Below are 16,475 nucleotides of genomic sequence, written 5' to 3'. Positions count from 1 at the left end.
CTGCTTGAGTTCAGCAGAAGTGGTGATCCATCAATCAGCTCTTGCGGGCGCAGTGCGCGGAGTCCCGATGCTCGGTGATGACCTTTGGCGCAGTGATTGTTGTTGCTCCTTCACAGATAAGACTGTATGAGTCGTATAGCCTCTCTCTGATGCTTGATGGGCGTGCTTTGGTGGCATTACAGCTGTTAGTTGTTTAGAAGCGATTCAATGATTGAGCGCAGCCACGACAGCAACCAAAACAGTGACGGAGCGTATTGAGTGGCGCTCGAACATACATCACTCCTGTACAGCTTCCATCAGAACCATGCTTTTCTAGCTGAAGGTAGTCAGCGGGAGCTACGTAGCTGGTGCGAAGTGGCCAAAGCTTATACTTTCCTCATGTAAAGCCATTTTTAATCATTCAGCTTCGACGCTGTTTATTGAACTATGTTTTAACAAAGATCGAATATACATACAAAGGTTGCAGATATCAAGCGCCAGCGCTGCGAGTTTACTATCCCAACCTGCATCGCAATATTGAAATTTCTCCAGCAGCCGAACCGCAAGCCGCCACCGGCGTTCAAAGCTACTACATCCAAGCCGCCCGCCTCGGGACCCCATACGGAAACACATCTCCATATTAGCTTGGGGTCTTCGCAACCTTTCCAGCAGTCCCACCAACGCCACTGTCAATGCCACCGCTAACGCTAGTCAAGCCATCGGCCACGCTGACACTGCAGGTACTCGAGGTGTCCAGGAACGTATCCACTGAGCGCTCGAATGCACAGTTGTGCTGATAGCAGACTTTGTGCAGAGCGTCCGAGGGGATCTTGCACGGGGGACTGTTGACTGTTAGATCTTGTCTTGCAACAAGATCGGCAAAAGGGCGGGGACTTACGCTGGCGAAGGCGAAAGAGGTGGGGTAGGGCCAATACGAGGGCGCGGGGCTTGGTCAAAGTCGTATTCCCATGGAGCGGGAGAAGCTGTGCTGTTAGGAGTGAGGTAGGTGTGGGGCTGTAGGACTTACTGGTGCAGCAGCTTGCGGATTTAAGACTGGATTCGAGGCGATAGAGCGAGCACTTGACTGCTAGGGAGGCTTTACGCAACTTGGACACGCATTTTGACATGCGAAGAGCGCGCATGTTGCTTGTTGGTCCTGGCTAGCGAGCAAGAGCAAAAGCGGTGCAGATCTTGTGTGAATGATCGTAGGGACGGCTGCATTTTGTGGCAGAGCTGGAGAGTCCGTTCAATCCCTTCGTAAACGAGATGGGAAGTGTGCAAACGGATATAGAGACTGAAAGATGGTTCGGTGCGGATGAATGCATACAAACGGCCATTACCCACCAATATAGCGACTCTGAGGGCGACCTTTGCACGGAAGAAGGATAACGAAAGCCGGGAAGAATTCATTAAGAAACGAGAGTTGTAGTAGTACCACTGCTCAAGGTCGCTAATATACCTGTGATGGGCGCGCGTTCTGCACCCAAACGTCATGTGTATATAAGAGCATACCAAGTACGATGGCGGAAAACTATTTGTCTCGTGTCACATGACGCTGTGCAACGTTGGGGCACAGCTACAGGTAGTGCTGCCAGACCCGCCTCCCACCGCGGCCGTACAGGTATCACCTTGGCCAAGGCTGTCAGATTTCGCGTAGAACGGCCACAACACATACAAGAAACGACCTTTCAGATGGCAGTCGCCAAAGCACCGCGTCCTTATCATGTTGTGGTGCGGACGCCGCTGAACCTTCAGCGAGGAACCTTGGCGAGAAGCAGTGGCCCGGTCCCAGAAGCCGAGCACAACCCCATGCTTCATGCGCGTTCGGTGATAGGCTGACACGTTGTACGAGATGCAGACGCCCAAGCGATGGTGAAGATCTATTGCAAGATTCGCAAAATGATGCCGCAGATCTGTTCGGGTGATTGTTTGAATGTCCGGTCACGATGCCCTGGGAGAGTACGCACATGTTTGTAATGCAAGCGGAACGAGACGTGACGTCGGACCGCTGCAACAAGAGAGTTTCCTCGCGTTGAGAAGTCGCAGGGATTGGATTATTGGCGGGATAGACGGCGGACTAGCGAGTGCTGCTCTGTAATGGCTGCTCTGCTCCGCTTTCTCGATTGTCATTCCACCTTGGTGCTTCCCGGACCAGGTTACCGCGCCAATCATTGAGGTTGAAGCGTAAGATGAATCTAAGACGACATTCGCGGGCCATGCTATAGTGAAGTGGTTGCGTCAGACGTCAGGAAGGCTTGCAGCCGGTGCTCGACCTGCGAGATCACGTCGTACGTGCGAGGGTTTCTTCTTATGGGTAGATGCTGAATAAGTCGCCAGGATTGAACAAAGCCCTGGAAGCGTGGCTTATTGCAGATGTGTGTGAGCTATTCGTGGAAGCAACCACGAGGATGATTTGGTGTCAGTGGTGGCTGGTTTTCTCTAACTGGCGCTCGAACAAATCAGACATGAGGTGGTCCCAAAGCTAGTGGCGTTTAATACGAATCACTGCACGAGCGAGCCGCAACATGGTCCTGTACATGTCTATGCATTATTCTGTTGTCTGCGAAGCCGCGGCAAGGCCAGGTTCGACACATTGTTTTGCTTGCTACAGATTGTCACTGGCTGGAAGAGAGAAATTTGCTTGGTGGTCCTAAACCACCTACCTGCCCGGCGATTTTGACTGCATTGAATTTCCCGATCAATTATCTAAGGCCTCAAGAAGATATTTTCTTTATCAATTCAATATTACCGTGATTATTCAACGTGCTGGCGCGTGAATTGGGACAGCGATGGTAGAGGGCAAATGTTGATCGCGTTAGCCATTATTCAGTGTGAAGTAACGCGAATCAAGCCGCATGAGCTGTCTTTGGCAACATTGCTGTACTAATTCATCTCAGCAGTCAGCAAGAAGACTAACAATAAGCGCCCAGAAATCATCCCCAAGCCAGTTATCCCTACAGCCATTTTCCACCATCCACTTCTAGCCATTCGCTAATTGAATATCCAACGCCGAACTAAGCTTTCACGATCGTTTACCGATCCCATAGAGCCACAGACAATAGACGACATCATTGCTGTCCTCTAAGACGAGGTATGGAAGTGCGGATACCGATGACAGGAAAAAGGGAACAAGAAAAAAAGGAAAATATTGGAAGCTTGAAATATGCAGCAATTATTGTTTCCCACGTGGTTGCGTGCCACTACACGTTTGATTACTGAACAAAGATACGTCTGGGACTGTTCCTGTCTGCCGGTAAAGTCTTGAGCTCCGATGACGACGGCCTGGACGATGACACTCGCATCCCGCGGGAAGGACAGCTGAATTCTGCGACACAAGACGGCACATAACTAAAACATAAGAATCTTACGACACGCCACAACCACTATCTTCACTATCAGACAGATTGTTAGATGCGCAGTGACGAGTCAAAGCACGCGAGACGACTACGCGCCACCCCGGCGGTTCCTCAACTGACGTTCGCCTCCGATAGCGTGCGGGATGGTGGTGGAGGGGCCTGGGGATGGAAAAGTGAAGCTATCGTCGAAGAGACCATGAATGCCTCAAATCGCTCGAGGCGTCCACACATGTTGCCATTGTGATCCACGAGCGACTGTATCTGCGCGCTAAGAGTTGCGTTGTCCTCTTCGAGCGTCTCGACTCTAGCGCGGAGGCCGGGGGTCTGGTATCGGCCATTCCTTTTCTCGGGACGATCATCTTGAGTGGCTGATTGACCGTCTTGGGTAGAGACAGGACCGGCTTGGATGGGCAGAACAGCGAATCGAGTATGCAAAGCACCGACTTGAGTAGGCAAAGTGCCGACATCAATGGGTAAAGCACCGACTTGAGGGGCTCTTCCGCCACCAATCATCATCTGAGGCTGCTCGACTCCATCCTGGACAGCTTGAGGCAACGCATCTTACTCAGCCTGCATAGAACCTACGATCGGTGCCACGGCTGTGACTAACTGGTTTTGTCTGGCTCGTAGCTTCTCAACGTCGCTGTTCTTGGCGTAGGTGTGGTCGAGCTGCGCACGAAACATGATGATGTCTGTGTCTATGGCGTCAACAAGCTGCTGTGATCTAGTCTCGGTGATTCATATGCGCTTCGTGAGCTCAGCGTTTGTGCCTTGGCATGCGTCCATTTCCGTGACCACGTCGTTAAGGGTGTCGGACGGTTCGTTCTCGGCATTCTTTAAGCATGCTTCTACCTTATCAGCGACATGTTGAGTGTGATTATCGCATATCATTTGCTGCTGCTCGAGCTGCTGCTCCAAGGCTCTGATACGAGCGTGAAGACTGCGCATCGTAGTTTCGAAGTTAGCCTGATTGTCTGGCTGTTCATTCGCACCGGGCGAGTCTCCCCTACGTCGCTTGGGGTACTCGGCTGTTGCAGTTGGTGTGGGATGGTGCACTTCATGAGCACCGTTTTCTGTAGCTGGCTCGGACAGCGGCATCTTCTCGACCTTCCATGTAGTCGAGCGGGTTGTCGTGCCCAAAATTCTCGTGATACGACGTCCAGTAGTCCTCGGCGTGGTAAATAATCCAACATCATCCGTGATCGGCACAGCGGCGTCCGCGTTCATGAAGCTAGTGACAGCAGCATCCGTGTTCGTAGTGCTGGTGACAGCGACTTTGACGGTGTGCTCAGTGCGCTGTGATATAGTCAGTGTTCTAAATAAGTCTATACCGTTCATGCTCGAGCGCACCTCGGCCGCTCCGTGCTCTTCGGCGATCCAAATGTTCGTGCCGAGTGATGAAGGTACAGTCGGAGCGTACGTGGGAATCTCGCGGTCCAGCTTAGAGCTGCTCTTCTGTGACATTGCCTACGGAGTGTCGGAACATCAGACCATTCTGCCAGCCCCGTATTCAGGCGCTACGTACGAGAGATGTCTGGAGAGACCTTGGTAAGAAGGCCAAATGACCAAGGGAGAAGCACAAGTACACGTTGAAAGTTGATAGATAGTAACGAACAGTGCTGCAAGATAAGAACGATAAGAACGAAAGGACTTATGGTGGGATCCTCCCTGGCAGGAAGAAAAGAGAAGCATAGCGAAAGGGAAGTGACAGGCAGCATATAAGAGAGTGGGAAGGGGGGGAACAGTTGTCTCCATGAAGCCATCAGCTCGTCTGCAGGTCCTGCGTCTACCTGTCTGGTAGCATGAACCCCTGTCAAAACGATCTGTCGCTTTTTGATGCTGCTGTGCTGCGTCAAGGGGACGCGCAGGGCTCACGACCCACATTGACCTCCTGTTTCGACCCGTCAGACGCATGTTGTCTCCATGGCACTGCGCTTAAAGGCGGTTTCTTGACGGCGGTTCCATTGCAGGTCTTTCACGTCCAGCCGCCTCCGCCCTGCAGATGCACCCACCCCACAGCAACGGCGGTGCAGGCGATCAGGATGTGGGCCTGACCTTTTCGGTCTTAGCGTTGTGCGCGCGTCAACAAACAACCGCGTCAGGCCACCCAAGAACAAAACAGGAAACGATCAAGGCGGCAAGCTCTTCAAGTCGTTGCACCCCTTCACGCCGTTGCGGTTTACGGTATTCGAGTTTGTGTTGCACACGCAACCAACCAACCGCTGCTGGGAAAATTGGCGCACGCAGAGCCGGCGTCACGTTGCACCTCCTCGACCGCCATGCCGGGAAGCTACAGCGGGCGTTTCGATCGCTTGAATGGGCTGACATGACATCTCAGCAGACTTCTCGCCGCTGTTTCTGAGACTGACTCGTCAATCTGAGCGCCGAGACAGGGCACAGACCTAAGGTCAACGCTGAGCTGCTGCGGCACAATCTCCAACACGTGATATTGCTCGTTCTAGGAGTTGGCATACTGTACTAGCTATGATTTGTGTAGACTTTGTCATCGATTGGGTGCTTGGCGCTTTGTCGTCGTAGATCCATCGATCTGTACAATCACCCTTGAGCCGAATTGCACATACGCAGAAAGAACTCTTTGTACATTCTGCACCCACAACCGTGTCCTTCCTGCCTTCTGCCTTCTGTCTTCCTTTCCCTGCGTAAGCACCGAAGAGTATCAGCTTTTGATGGCTTGCCGGGTTTGCCTTCACTTGCGCGATGAGTGAGGGGCTGTATGGAGTTGCTAGAGTGCCAGCGGCGCTGATATGACAACATAATGTAGAACTGTCGATGCCTATGCCCCAAGGTCTTCTTGAGGGGACATGGTAGACGGCTGTGCTGGGCGTGATGTCAGAGTTGCGTTGAACTGCTTGGGGCTACCGGTAGCGTTCTTTCGGCGTCTGGATTGGCGAAGCCATGCTGGTCCGGCTCGAACACGTTGTCCATGTCGTGAGAGCGTTTTTGAGGGAAACCGTCATTTATTTGGCAGCGCCATGAGCCCCGGCTACGATCGGCGCTTTGCACAAGATGTCGAGTAGAATGCGGCGATGGATGGGTCGAGTATTGCTACGATCATAGCTTTGGTAGCACTCACCACGAGTCCAAAACACTGCGTCGTTTCGTTCACAATTGAGTCTGACATTGTGCATTCATTTTACGCCGTCAGCTCCGTGTGACTTGTCGTCAGAATAAACTTCTTACGCCTCGCCACCACTAACAGGACGCTACAGCTGGTAGGTTACCACATCTCCTACCCAATGCAGCACCATCGCCATGCCGTTCCTTGCTCAACTCCGCAACGCGCGTCGATCGATGCGAGGGGCATGGCAGCACCGAGAATTCGACCGAGAAGGCTTGTTTCGACGTTCGTCAGCCTTATGGTGTTTAATACGTTAGATCAAACCTATCCTTCTTGATCCTGTTAATGAGGCAGTGGTGTGGGGGCGGTTGGGGACCAGCAGTTGCATGTAAACTGCACGCCACCTCTCGACACTAGCAAGCCAGATGCTGGGATGTGACGATCGCCTGCAGCGGAGACTGGAAAGAAACATACACGAGTTCACGTACGTGTGGCACAGGCAGAGTTGCAAACAGTGTAACCAAGATGGAAAGGTGAGAGGGGTGTCCATGTCGATGCCAACTGTAGGTCTGATGTTTAAGTCACCAGACAGGCATCATGTTTTGCGCTTCATCTCCGGCCCAAGTCCCACTGAGCTGGTATCTCCGTCACTGTTCTGCTGCATATATCGAGGCGCCACTAGTGAAGAACGCCTGCGCTCAGATCGCTTTGATCCACCCTCCTAATTCGCGACATACCAGCACGTGCATGTGACTGCAACACGTTGAAAGTGAGGTTGGATGGTGGTCGAACATACGACGTGTACGTCGCGAGGTCATGGTCGAGTGCGCAATTAATTCGTTGCAGCTCCCTCCGCAGCGTTTTGCACAGCATCCTCCCTATCACCCCCCAAGTCAGACAGAGCCTTGTGCAAATGTGCAATCGCTGCATCCAGTCCGTCACCGGCTCTGTTCTGGATCTGCTGGTCGGCTCGCGCGTCCGCTTCCACTACATCAACACCCTGCATCAGGGCAATGTGTATGGCCATGTAACGCCTCAGCGAATCACCCATCTTTTCTATGCCGCCCTCGATGCTCTGGATACTGGCGAAGATCTGCCTGATCGTCTGCTTCTGAACCGCTTCTTGCTCGTCTTGTGCCCGCTTCATACACTCCAGCTCAAGCTTGCAAGCGCGATACTTCTTTGCCACACAGTCGGCAACCTGGCTCGTGACCTCTAGCGCCATAATGCTGCTCAGAATAACGAGTTGTCCCCCCTGCGTTGTTAAACTTGGTTTCAGTTAGCTTGGATAGCCTGTGCAAGCATCGCTCAGACGCTATGATCGCGCTGTGAATAGCATCGTAGATAGCACCGTCACCGTCGACTTCTGTTGCTTCTTCGGTGAGTAGCCTCATTTTAGCCTCAAAGGATCTGCGCATCGCCACCAAATGGGTCTCCTCTACGATTCCAAGAGCGATGGAGAAGACATACTTTTCGATAAGAGATATGTCATCAGCTTCGATAAATTCGCTCAAGCTCTGCACGTGAGGTTTTTGTTTAGGTGAGTCTTCATCCTGGGTGGGTGCTAAAGTCGTTATGGGGGTGCTGAAGTCTACATCGTCTTGCTCGGCTGCAAGAGTTATCAGAAGTGTAGTGAGGCTGTCGACTCTTTGGTTCGCTTCCACTGTCAGGGTGATTTTGGCGTTGTTGGAGTCACCAATTGCTTAATTTACGATAGGATCTTTTGTCGTGGAGCGAGTCAACCTTCTGCCGTCTTTTTGGGCGGCAGTGCTGCCCTTGACCCTTTCGGCCGAAGCCGTGGCCCTCACGAATCGGCTTGAGGCGCCGAATCGTCTTTTTGCCCTTGTTGTCGGACGATATCGAGAGACTCGTGCAGAATTGTACTTGGTTGAAATCAGCTCGAGTCGGATCACAGCTGGGACATAGAGACAGGACAGTTGCATCGAACACTTACTGAAAGAGGTACGAGAAGACAATGAACCAAGCGAGGCCAAAGTAACTAATGCGCGGCAAGAAGGATCCAAGCAGTCGAAGAGGGTTTTCGGGTCGAGGAATGTACATTCCAAAGAAGAAAAGTCGCAGCGGCGAGAGCAAGATCGGTCCTTTCTTATACGTTAGGTAGCAGCCTTGGGATCTGGCTGTAGCAAACATTGAGGAAACAACACAGAGCTCGATGCAGGACATCGATTCCAGCCATCTGTCTTCACACACCGCTCGACGTATAGCCGCCAGATTCTTCAACGTCATCGTGGGTGTAACACCACCGAGCTTGACTGCAGGTGCATCAGCAGGGTAAGGCTAAGCGATGAAAGCAAGATAGGGGCTTGCAGATCTGAACGAACAAATTCAGAATTTCGTGTAAGCGCCTCCTAAAGGGTCGTCTATGCTGAGGCCTTGGTTTCGGCATGAGCTGGCGGTTGATGCTCATTGCCAAGGTTTCGCTGTGCGCGGCGAGGTAACGAAGATCGAGGGCTGGCCGAGACACAGTTATCGAAAAGCACAACAAGCCGCTGAGGTGACATGGGTCCACAATCTTGCCAAGGCCCACAATCATGCCATCATGCGGCCGCATCACGACGGGAATCATCCAAGTGGATCCTTGAGCGAGGCCGAGCGACGGAGCAATGTAAAGACCCGTGGGGAGGTAGAGACAGCTACCGGGTGACCGGCTGGTCCATGGTTGGTGCTCGGTGCATGTTGAGAGCGGTAACATGAGCAAACAACAAGGCGGAATATTGTGGGGCGTTAGGTTTCAGTTCGGTTCGCGGGTGCGATGATGGCACAGTTGGGAACTTGCCGGTGGTGTTACATGACCGTCCGCAAAAGAGGTCGAGAGTAAGTAGCCACGACAATTCTTGGCATTCGGAAAATGACAAGTAGCGTGACGCATAATGTTGACGTTGTGCAAGGTCGGCTTCACGGTCCGGGCAGAAATTGTCGCGAACCGGCGTTGTGATTGGCTTCAAAGACACAAGAGCTGAATGCCTACGCCGCACACCAACATCAGATGGCTTCTATGTAGGACGCTGTATTCATCGGCATGCTGCTTTGTTTCGGGTGCATTTGGCTAGTGCATGGAGCCGGGTGCGCAGAAACAGCGACACCCGAGACGCGTCAACAGAGATTAGCGGCTTGCGCAGTTCAGTTCAGACTGAACGGAGCGCCACGATGATCGAAATGAGTAGGAAAAGGTCACAGTGAAGGTTGTGGGAGTGGAATGCACTATGTGCTGCGATGGGAAACCTCGTGCCTGATATTCATCTATACAGAGCTGAGGAAGAAAGGCTACGCCAGGTAACTCCAAATACAGTGCTATAAGTGAACGGATAGCCTGCTCCACTCATTCACGGTATGCCGTAGATAGGAAGAAAAGTTGGCTCACAGAAATACTCTGACCTTGCCCTTACAAGGGGCAGGCAAGACAAGTGTGCACCACCCAAAAACGTGTCTGGACGGTACTTGCCAATTCCAAGTGCTCTTTGCTGAGGTGAGAAAGAAAGGCACACTCTTTGAACGTGAACCATTTCGATTTAGGACTGTACATCTTCCCAAGTGTCGAAGCCTGCTGCATAAGGAGGAGTGGGCAGTCTATGCAGCGGCGTTGCTCCAACGCAACGATCGGAACGAATGAATACCGGTGGAGGGATACCGTCGATCCAGAGTTGCACTCGATCCAAGCGGGGCGATTCACTTTCTACAGAAGACCCGGGCCTCTGGAAAAGCTGGTTCAGCTGCTGCCGCTTCTTGACTGGGTCGACGTTGGGTGCGGCTGATGTCTTTGGCACGGAAAATGAGATGTTGTCCCGACGGATGGCGATGGCTGGCTTTCTCTTTGGACCTTGGTTCTTCTCGCCCGCTCCAACGGGTGTCGAACTTCGTGCCGTTGATGACAGCCGGAAAGGGTCTGCGCGGGGTCGAAAGACTGTTAAATGCTGTAGGAGCAGTTCGCCTGGGGAACTTGCGTACCGAGGCTGGCGGGACAGTACTGACGGAGTGTGACTGAGTGGCACCGATGGATACAAGCGTAACGGCTCTTGAACGTGAGGGTGTTGTCCGACCGTCTTTGGCCACTGGCTCACATTCTCAATGTTGACGTTGCTGCCGACGTTTGCGGCCACAGAGGTGCAGCTAGTCATCGCGGCTGACGACGAGAACGTGATATCTCGTGACACGGCGAACTTTTCGTGATCTTGGTAGAGCGTACGGGCGTCAAACCTGGACTGTGACATATCAGTCATGAATTCAGGTAGAGTGTCTATCTCTTACGCTTCTATCATCATGCTGAGGAAACCGCTCAAAACGAACCATGGTGACCGTGTTTGGCAACCTGAAGTGGAATGCAGCTATTGATCAAGTGGGAGAAGACAGCTTCAAGAAAAGCGCTACTAAAAATGCGAGCCCGCTTATAGTAGTTCAAGAGACGTGTCCAAGCTCTGTAACCATGTCAACGCTGCGATCGTACCGTGAGGCTCATACCACCAGGCCCAGTAATTTTGAGTTGTCAATCTAAGAACAGGCCCCGCTCACGCGTTTGTACAAGTCCTGTGGAGGAAAAAGCACCGTTTCAAAAAGTGGGCCAACCGAACTGCAAGTAACAAACAAATAGCTGAGAGGTTTCAGACATGTTTGACATCAGCTCGAACAGGCTGCTCTGTGGCTTTGATGCTTGAAATTAGACAAGGACATTAGGGCATTAAATGCGGTATGCATTTGATATGATACACAGAGCGACTAGAGAACAGAGGAGCTTCCTTGGTCCTGAGATCTTTGTGTCTTGCGTCAAGGACAGAGTGTGTGTCTCTTAAAAGGTGGTGTTTAACGCTGAGGACCGGCAAGTATCGTCACGACAGTTTGACTGAACATAGGCGCATCAATAGAGAGTCAAGAAGTGATGTTGCTGGTCATGTGCACGCAAATCATGCTGCAACTGTATGCTCAAACCTGGCGGGTTCCCACAGCGTCGCTATGAATACTGGCGGTCCAATGCTGCCTGCCCTACTGCGGAAATTGTGCAGATTATCACCTTATGGCGTAAGGAAGAGGGAGAAACGAATGAGCGGGGTGTAGTAGCCTTGCCATAGGCGTGTTACAAGACAAAATCACTAATGCTAGACTACCTTCGCCATGCTGTTCTGCGCATGCACTCGACATGGCAGGAGCGGCAAGACCGTGCATTGTGCCGACCTGAGGTCATCAAGTCGACTGAAACTACCGAACTGAGCTGGAGATTCTTGAACATTCGATAGTGGATGGTTTGAAGACTGAATGAACCTGGACCGCGAAGCATGTAAGGAACAACAATTGCGACAACAACGAAATGGTATCCTGTTTAGTCAATCATGCACACAAATACGTAATGCTACCTCAGCCTCGCGAGTGAAACGTACTCTTTGAGTGATTTGACCAGCATCATGACGAACAGCCGCCTTTGCGACTTGCTGTGGACCTCCAGAGCATCTTGAAAACATGGGTGTAATACTTCTGTTATCACGCAACGGAACGTGCAAACTATACATCACTTTTACGCATGTAACAGAACAATGATTTGAGAAGGAAGGCGATACTAGGTCGCTTAGTATGGGGTCGCAAGCAGCTTGACTTGCTTTCCAACATATGCTCATCGGCGACAGGCTGACTCATCTGCACCGGGTCGCTGCTTCGCCGAGGCATTGGCCTGACCTTGAAATACGCAAAGAATGACGATAGATGGGTACTCTTTACACTGCAAGCTGTATTGGGTGGTGAATTGAATCATTTTAATTTCATCAAGCTGCCCGTCTGCCTTATGAACCGCAGAGGATTTAGTCAGGCATCGTTGTCGCGCAACGGACAACGCGGGTAGACCGCTGTGAGCGTACGAGAAGGCGACTAGAAGAGGATGAGGGCACAGGTGAAGTCGTCGTTTCCAGTGTCACTGATAGAGCGAATTTTTACAACCCCATTGCGCCGGGGGTATCATGCTACCTATACTATGCCGACGTGTGAAAGCATGCCAATGAAATCGCCTAATAGCGCCCCAGAGTACATGAGGGATAAGTACCCAAAGTGTTCCCTCGCAAGTACCTGTTCGTACTGACGCATTTTCATCCAGCAGCAGACCTGTTACGTCAACACAATTGTACAAGACGAGAGAGGTAAAGCACCATGAAGAGGAGGTGGAGGGATGCGAAACTATCATAGGTTGTGACAACTTCGGCCTGTTGCGGCTTGGACTAAAAGAATGTAATGAGACGCTTTCGATAGGCACCCTCCAGCTAGCTACCCAAAGGATGAACAACATGTTTGACTGGGCTCTGATATTTCAACTCAGTTTCATCTGATAAACGCAGCGGCTGACTATCTTCTCTGTGAGGGCGCTTGAGATTGGAACTTAGAAAGGCTTTAGATGCAAATCCGACTTGCCCCTGGCAGGGTACGACACGTGGGCGAGGATAGTCTTCTAGGAAGCGCTCCATCGCCTCGCAGAACAGGTTGGCGAAAAATGAAGATTGACCGAGAGTCTTCACGAGACCAATGAACGACCCCGAGGGCCAGGTGTCCCCGAAATGATAGCAAGAGAGAAGTCAATAAAAACAGATTTTGATCTCAAGCTTCGGCAAGCTCAACAGAGGTGGCTAGAATTGTCACTCTCTTCCATCTTGAAGGAATCCCATTGCCTGCTTAGTTAAAGGAATGCCAGTTTCAAAATTACGCATGTGAGGCTAAACTGCTGGCGGTGGCCGTAGCCCCTGAATTGTTTGGAGGGGGAAAACCCAGAACATGGAACCACTCTGTACTTGGCCAATAAGATCATACAAGAAGGTGGTTTGCTTATACCACATCCCCATGGCCAGTTTCTGGTAATGACGGTTTAGAAGTACGATGGAGAGTGGGTGGGAATGAACCGGCAATGTTCCATTCCCCAAAAGTGTGAGTCGCGATCATTCGCTATCGCATGCTCATAGAAATGCATGTCATCGAGCATAGGCACCTTTGCGAAGAACGGAATGCAGAAGTGATACTCTCCTCACCGTGCATATGAATCACAACATCAGACTATTTCTGGGGACTGCAGCGATCAGGTTGGGTTGGTTGGCAAAGCGTCAAGACGCGCCAATATTGAGTATCCATCAAATCGTCTGAATCTGCAACGGACCAGCTTAATTTATCATTCCTACTCACCTCGATTTCCATGAGAACGTTTCCAGCATTGACCTCCTGTTGCTTGGACTAGAAATCGAAAGTCCATTCGAAACCAACAAGAGATACTGTTGGTAAATCGCCCCCGATGCATATCCACACCGCGTGAGCAGAATTTCTGGTTTAATATCGCAATTTTTGTTCTGTAAAACTGTTGTAATCAAAGAGCATAACTTGAATCCAAGATTAAGCTACTAAGTCGTTTTCTGTGTCATGAACATTCCGAATAGTGGTGTCTTGGTGGCCTGAATCCACTACGCGCCTAAGATCGACTATGAATAGTAAGTTAAAACTTGTTATAAGATGTAAACGCTATTGGATCGCATGGAGTGACAACAGTGCCCGATCGCGTGACATTGAGCATGAAAACGCGGACGAGTTGATCGCCTGATGCCGAATTTGACTCTTTATACCATTCGGTTAAGGTTTTGGCTTTGAACTCAGCAGGAAATTCTCATTCCGTAAAATAAGGCTACTAAGCTGAAGAGCTAGAGCTGATGGGGTGGGCTCCTCCTAGTTCCATTGACACGGACAGTGACGGGGGTAGATGATGTAAACAATTCTGTGATAGGATTGTAGTAAGGAGCATATTATGTCGCTCAAACGTATTAATTTCTAGTCCTCAAATGCTTCAGTTGGTGTTATGTATAAAAAGAAGAACGTGCGTAAAAATCAGACTTCTATTAACGTAAGTATAGATTAAAATTTAACTACACACATATTGTGAGAATCTTTAAGCCCCATCCTATGAAACAAAGATGATTCATTGCTCCCAACTCTGCTGCTGATGAACGCGACATCGTTTTGTCAGGCTCGACGATGCAAGCTAGACCGTCGAGGCAGAAGTAAGACGGCATCTCCTAGGATCAATACTGAGCCCTTGAATCACAGTTTGTGCAAGCGACTCTAGCTTAAGTTGCATAGCATGGAATCAAAACCTTGAGATGGAAATACGTAGTTTTGACGGAACTGAAAGAAAGGTGCGGCTGCTGTCTTTTACCATCCCAATTACGGTTACACTCGGCCCTTTTCAATGGTATCACAGCTAAGACGCGGTACGGACGCTGACCAATGTCTAGACCTTGTGATCAGGGCGAGTTAGCAAACTACTCTCGGGTAATCAAGCTTTCGATACAATAATCAGTGATTGAGATGATCCTTGCTTGCACTACTATTCCGTGTATGGTAGGTGACGAAATGTTCAGTGATGCAAATGCATCCCATCTACCAAACCACCTTGGTGGACAAGGTCTGATGCCAATAAGTACACGAGGGTACATCTGCCCTTGTGATGCGGGGCCAGTTGATCCCTCGTGCGCAAAAAATTTCGGCGATCTGCTTTTTTCTGTAAAAATCTCATCCGATATGGAAGCAGCAATCTGTAATGGCAAGTATTTTATCTTTCTTAATTCTTCTGGCACCCGCCCGGCTGTGGGATTCGTTAAATCTAGGCTCATCGCGCAAAAATAGGAGCCTTCGTCAGCGTTTCGACTTTTCAATAAATGATCGTGATCAGAAGCACAAAGTAGTGCCTCTGTAGCACAGGTTGAGCTTCGGTTTCTTCCATTGTGGAATATGTCCGGCCGACAGTTGCTTGAGTTTTCACGACGGCGTAGTCGATGAGCTCATCGTTCGAGCCATCCAGCTTGAGAAGATCTGACCCGTCCTGGACGTTGCATATAGCTGGGTGCGTTGCATCTACGTGGGTATGTTCGATTACTTAGACCTAGCCCTCAACCTCTAACAATCTTTGATCCCCGTGCTGATGGTAGGCATTGTGCTCTTCATCACCGTCCTTTACGGCTCCGGTCAGTGTGCAAAAAGTAACTGCCGAGCCAGGGTGAGCATCAGCGTACCCGTCGACTTGCTTGGCCACGTTAACGATAGAAGAGTGGCTGGAGCTCCGCTCTGATTTGAGCAACATACCTGCAGACATACGTGATGGTGACTCTAGCGTAGACGAATGTGAGTTGACCGGACTGGATGACTGGTGTGCTGCATGGCTAGTGTATACTTGTAGTAGCGAAGAGGCTTCCTCGAGTCTCATGGCCAGAGAGTCATCAGACATGCATGCCTGCTTGTGGTAAACTTGAACAGACTTCAGGACGGGCGTGCTAGGTGGCGTTAGAGGAATGTTGCTAAACACCGTGTCTTGGCTGCTGCAACTTGATGTGACGGCTTGCACAGGTACAGTGCGCGTCGGATCGCCAGGCGGCCTGGTGAAGGGATAGCCGCGGTCGTATAGCACCTGGCTGACGACCCAGCATCTAGAGGTGACATCAGTACTGTCGCACGCCAAGCAGAGGTGCAAGAAAATCGTACTCATCCTGCCCGTTATTCTGGAGGTCGTGCAGTTGGACGGGGCCTCGCTGCGCTGAGGCTGATGCGCCGCTGGCCTCGCTGTCCATCTCGGTTTCACTGTCCGTTTGGGCCTCGCGCTGACGGTAGGAAGAATCCACAACGCGAGAGCAAAAGAGCCACCCATCTTCAGTGATACCACTCGCGCCAATCAAGTCGAACAGATGGCGCAGTAGCTCATTCTCCAAGAGCCGCTCGCTGCCATCTACTGAGGTACTGACCGCGCTCAAGCTAGGCTTAATCAGCTCGTTAACGTCTTTGATTGCCGCGTCGCCGTACGGTACGTCTGCGATGACTTCAAGCATTGCGACTGCGGCGTGAGCTGGAGGGTGCAGGTCACGCTGTTGATCGTCGCGCAGTTCGTTGCCGTGAATCTGACCTGAGTGGAGATGGAGGATGGTGAGAAGGATAGAATGGAAGATGGCGAAGAAGATGAGATTCGCTTGAAAAATGGGGGGGGGGGGGGGGAATCAGGATACCGCCAGTTGAAAAGCTTAAACAAACGAGGGAATCCGTGCTCGCCT

The 16,475-nt window shown here is 51.1% G+C and overlaps 6 protein-coding genes across 8 annotated transcripts; all 6 read right to left on the bottom strand.

The window, feature by feature from the left end:
* Positions 1–619: 619 nt before the first annotated feature.
* On the bottom strand, positions 620–1,121 carry EKO05_0001815 (uncharacterized protein; the record flags this gene model as incomplete). The annotated part of the gene is made up of 3 exons (XM_038942319.1): positions 620–821; positions 878–962; positions 1,007–1,121. The coding sequence occupies 3 exons, from the start codon at positions 1,119–1,121 to the stop codon at positions 620–622; spliced, it is 402 nt and encodes a 133-aa protein (XP_038795288.1).
* Positions 1,122–3,446: 2,325 nt separating this feature from the next.
* Positions 3,447–3,851, bottom strand: EKO05_0001814 (uncharacterized protein; the record flags this gene model as incomplete). Its single annotated transcript, XM_038942318.2, has 1 exon — positions 3,447–3,851. The coding sequence occupies one exon, from the start codon at positions 3,849–3,851 to the stop codon at positions 3,447–3,449; it is 405 nt and encodes a 134-aa protein (XP_038795287.2).
* A 222-nt stretch (positions 3,852–4,073) lies between these two features.
* Positions 4,074–4,799, bottom strand: EKO05_0001813 (uncharacterized protein; the record flags this gene model as incomplete). Its single annotated transcript, XM_038942385.1, has 2 exons — positions 4,074–4,631; positions 4,686–4,799. The coding sequence occupies 2 exons, from the start codon at positions 4,797–4,799 to the stop codon at positions 4,074–4,076; spliced, it is 672 nt and encodes a 223-aa protein (XP_038795286.1).
* Positions 4,800–7,246: 2,447 nt separating this feature from the next.
* EKO05_0001812 (uncharacterized protein) lies at positions 7,247–7,639 on the bottom strand (the record flags this gene model as incomplete). The annotated part of the gene is made up of 1 exon (XM_038942220.2): positions 7,247–7,639. One exon carries the CDS (start codon positions 7,637–7,639, stop codon positions 7,247–7,249), a length of 393 nt encoding a protein of 130 aa, XP_038795285.2.
* A 2,305-nt stretch (positions 7,640–9,944) lies between these two features.
* Positions 9,945–10,722, bottom strand: EKO05_0001811 (uncharacterized protein; the record flags this gene model as incomplete). 2 transcript variants are annotated; one of them, XM_059635763.1, is made up of 3 exons in its annotated part: positions 9,945–10,318; positions 10,381–10,634; positions 10,681–10,722. In XM_059635763.1, the coding sequence occupies 3 exons, from the start codon at positions 10,720–10,722 to the stop codon at positions 10,102–10,104; spliced, it is 513 nt and encodes a 170-aa protein (XP_059491746.1). The 2 variants fall into 2 exon arrangements, with proteins under 2 accessions (XP_059491746.1, XP_038795284.1); XM_038942225.1 differs by having other exon boundaries at positions 9,945–10,634.
* A 4,597-nt stretch (positions 10,723–15,319) lies between these two features.
* EKO05_0001810 (uncharacterized protein) lies at positions 15,320–16,256 on the bottom strand (the record flags this gene model as incomplete). 2 transcript variants are annotated; one of them, XM_059635762.1, is made up of 3 exons in its annotated part: positions 15,320–15,460; positions 15,520–15,860; positions 15,916–16,256. In XM_059635762.1, 3 exons carry the CDS (start codon positions 16,254–16,256, stop codon positions 15,441–15,443), a joined length of 702 nt encoding a protein of 233 aa, XP_059491745.1. The 2 variants fall into 2 exon arrangements, with proteins under 2 accessions (XP_059491745.1, XP_038795283.1); XM_038942347.1 differs by having other exon boundaries at positions 15,320–15,860.
* Positions 16,257–16,475: the final 219 nt, after the last annotated feature.

The sequence above is a fragment of the Ascochyta rabiei genome, chromosome 3 (genome assembly GCF_004011695.2).
Source record: "Ascochyta rabiei chromosome 3, complete sequence".
NCBI lineage: Eukaryota > Fungi > Ascomycota > Dothideomycetes > Pleosporales > Didymellaceae > Ascochyta > Ascochyta rabiei.
This window is presented reverse-complemented; position numbering and strand designations above follow the sequence as displayed.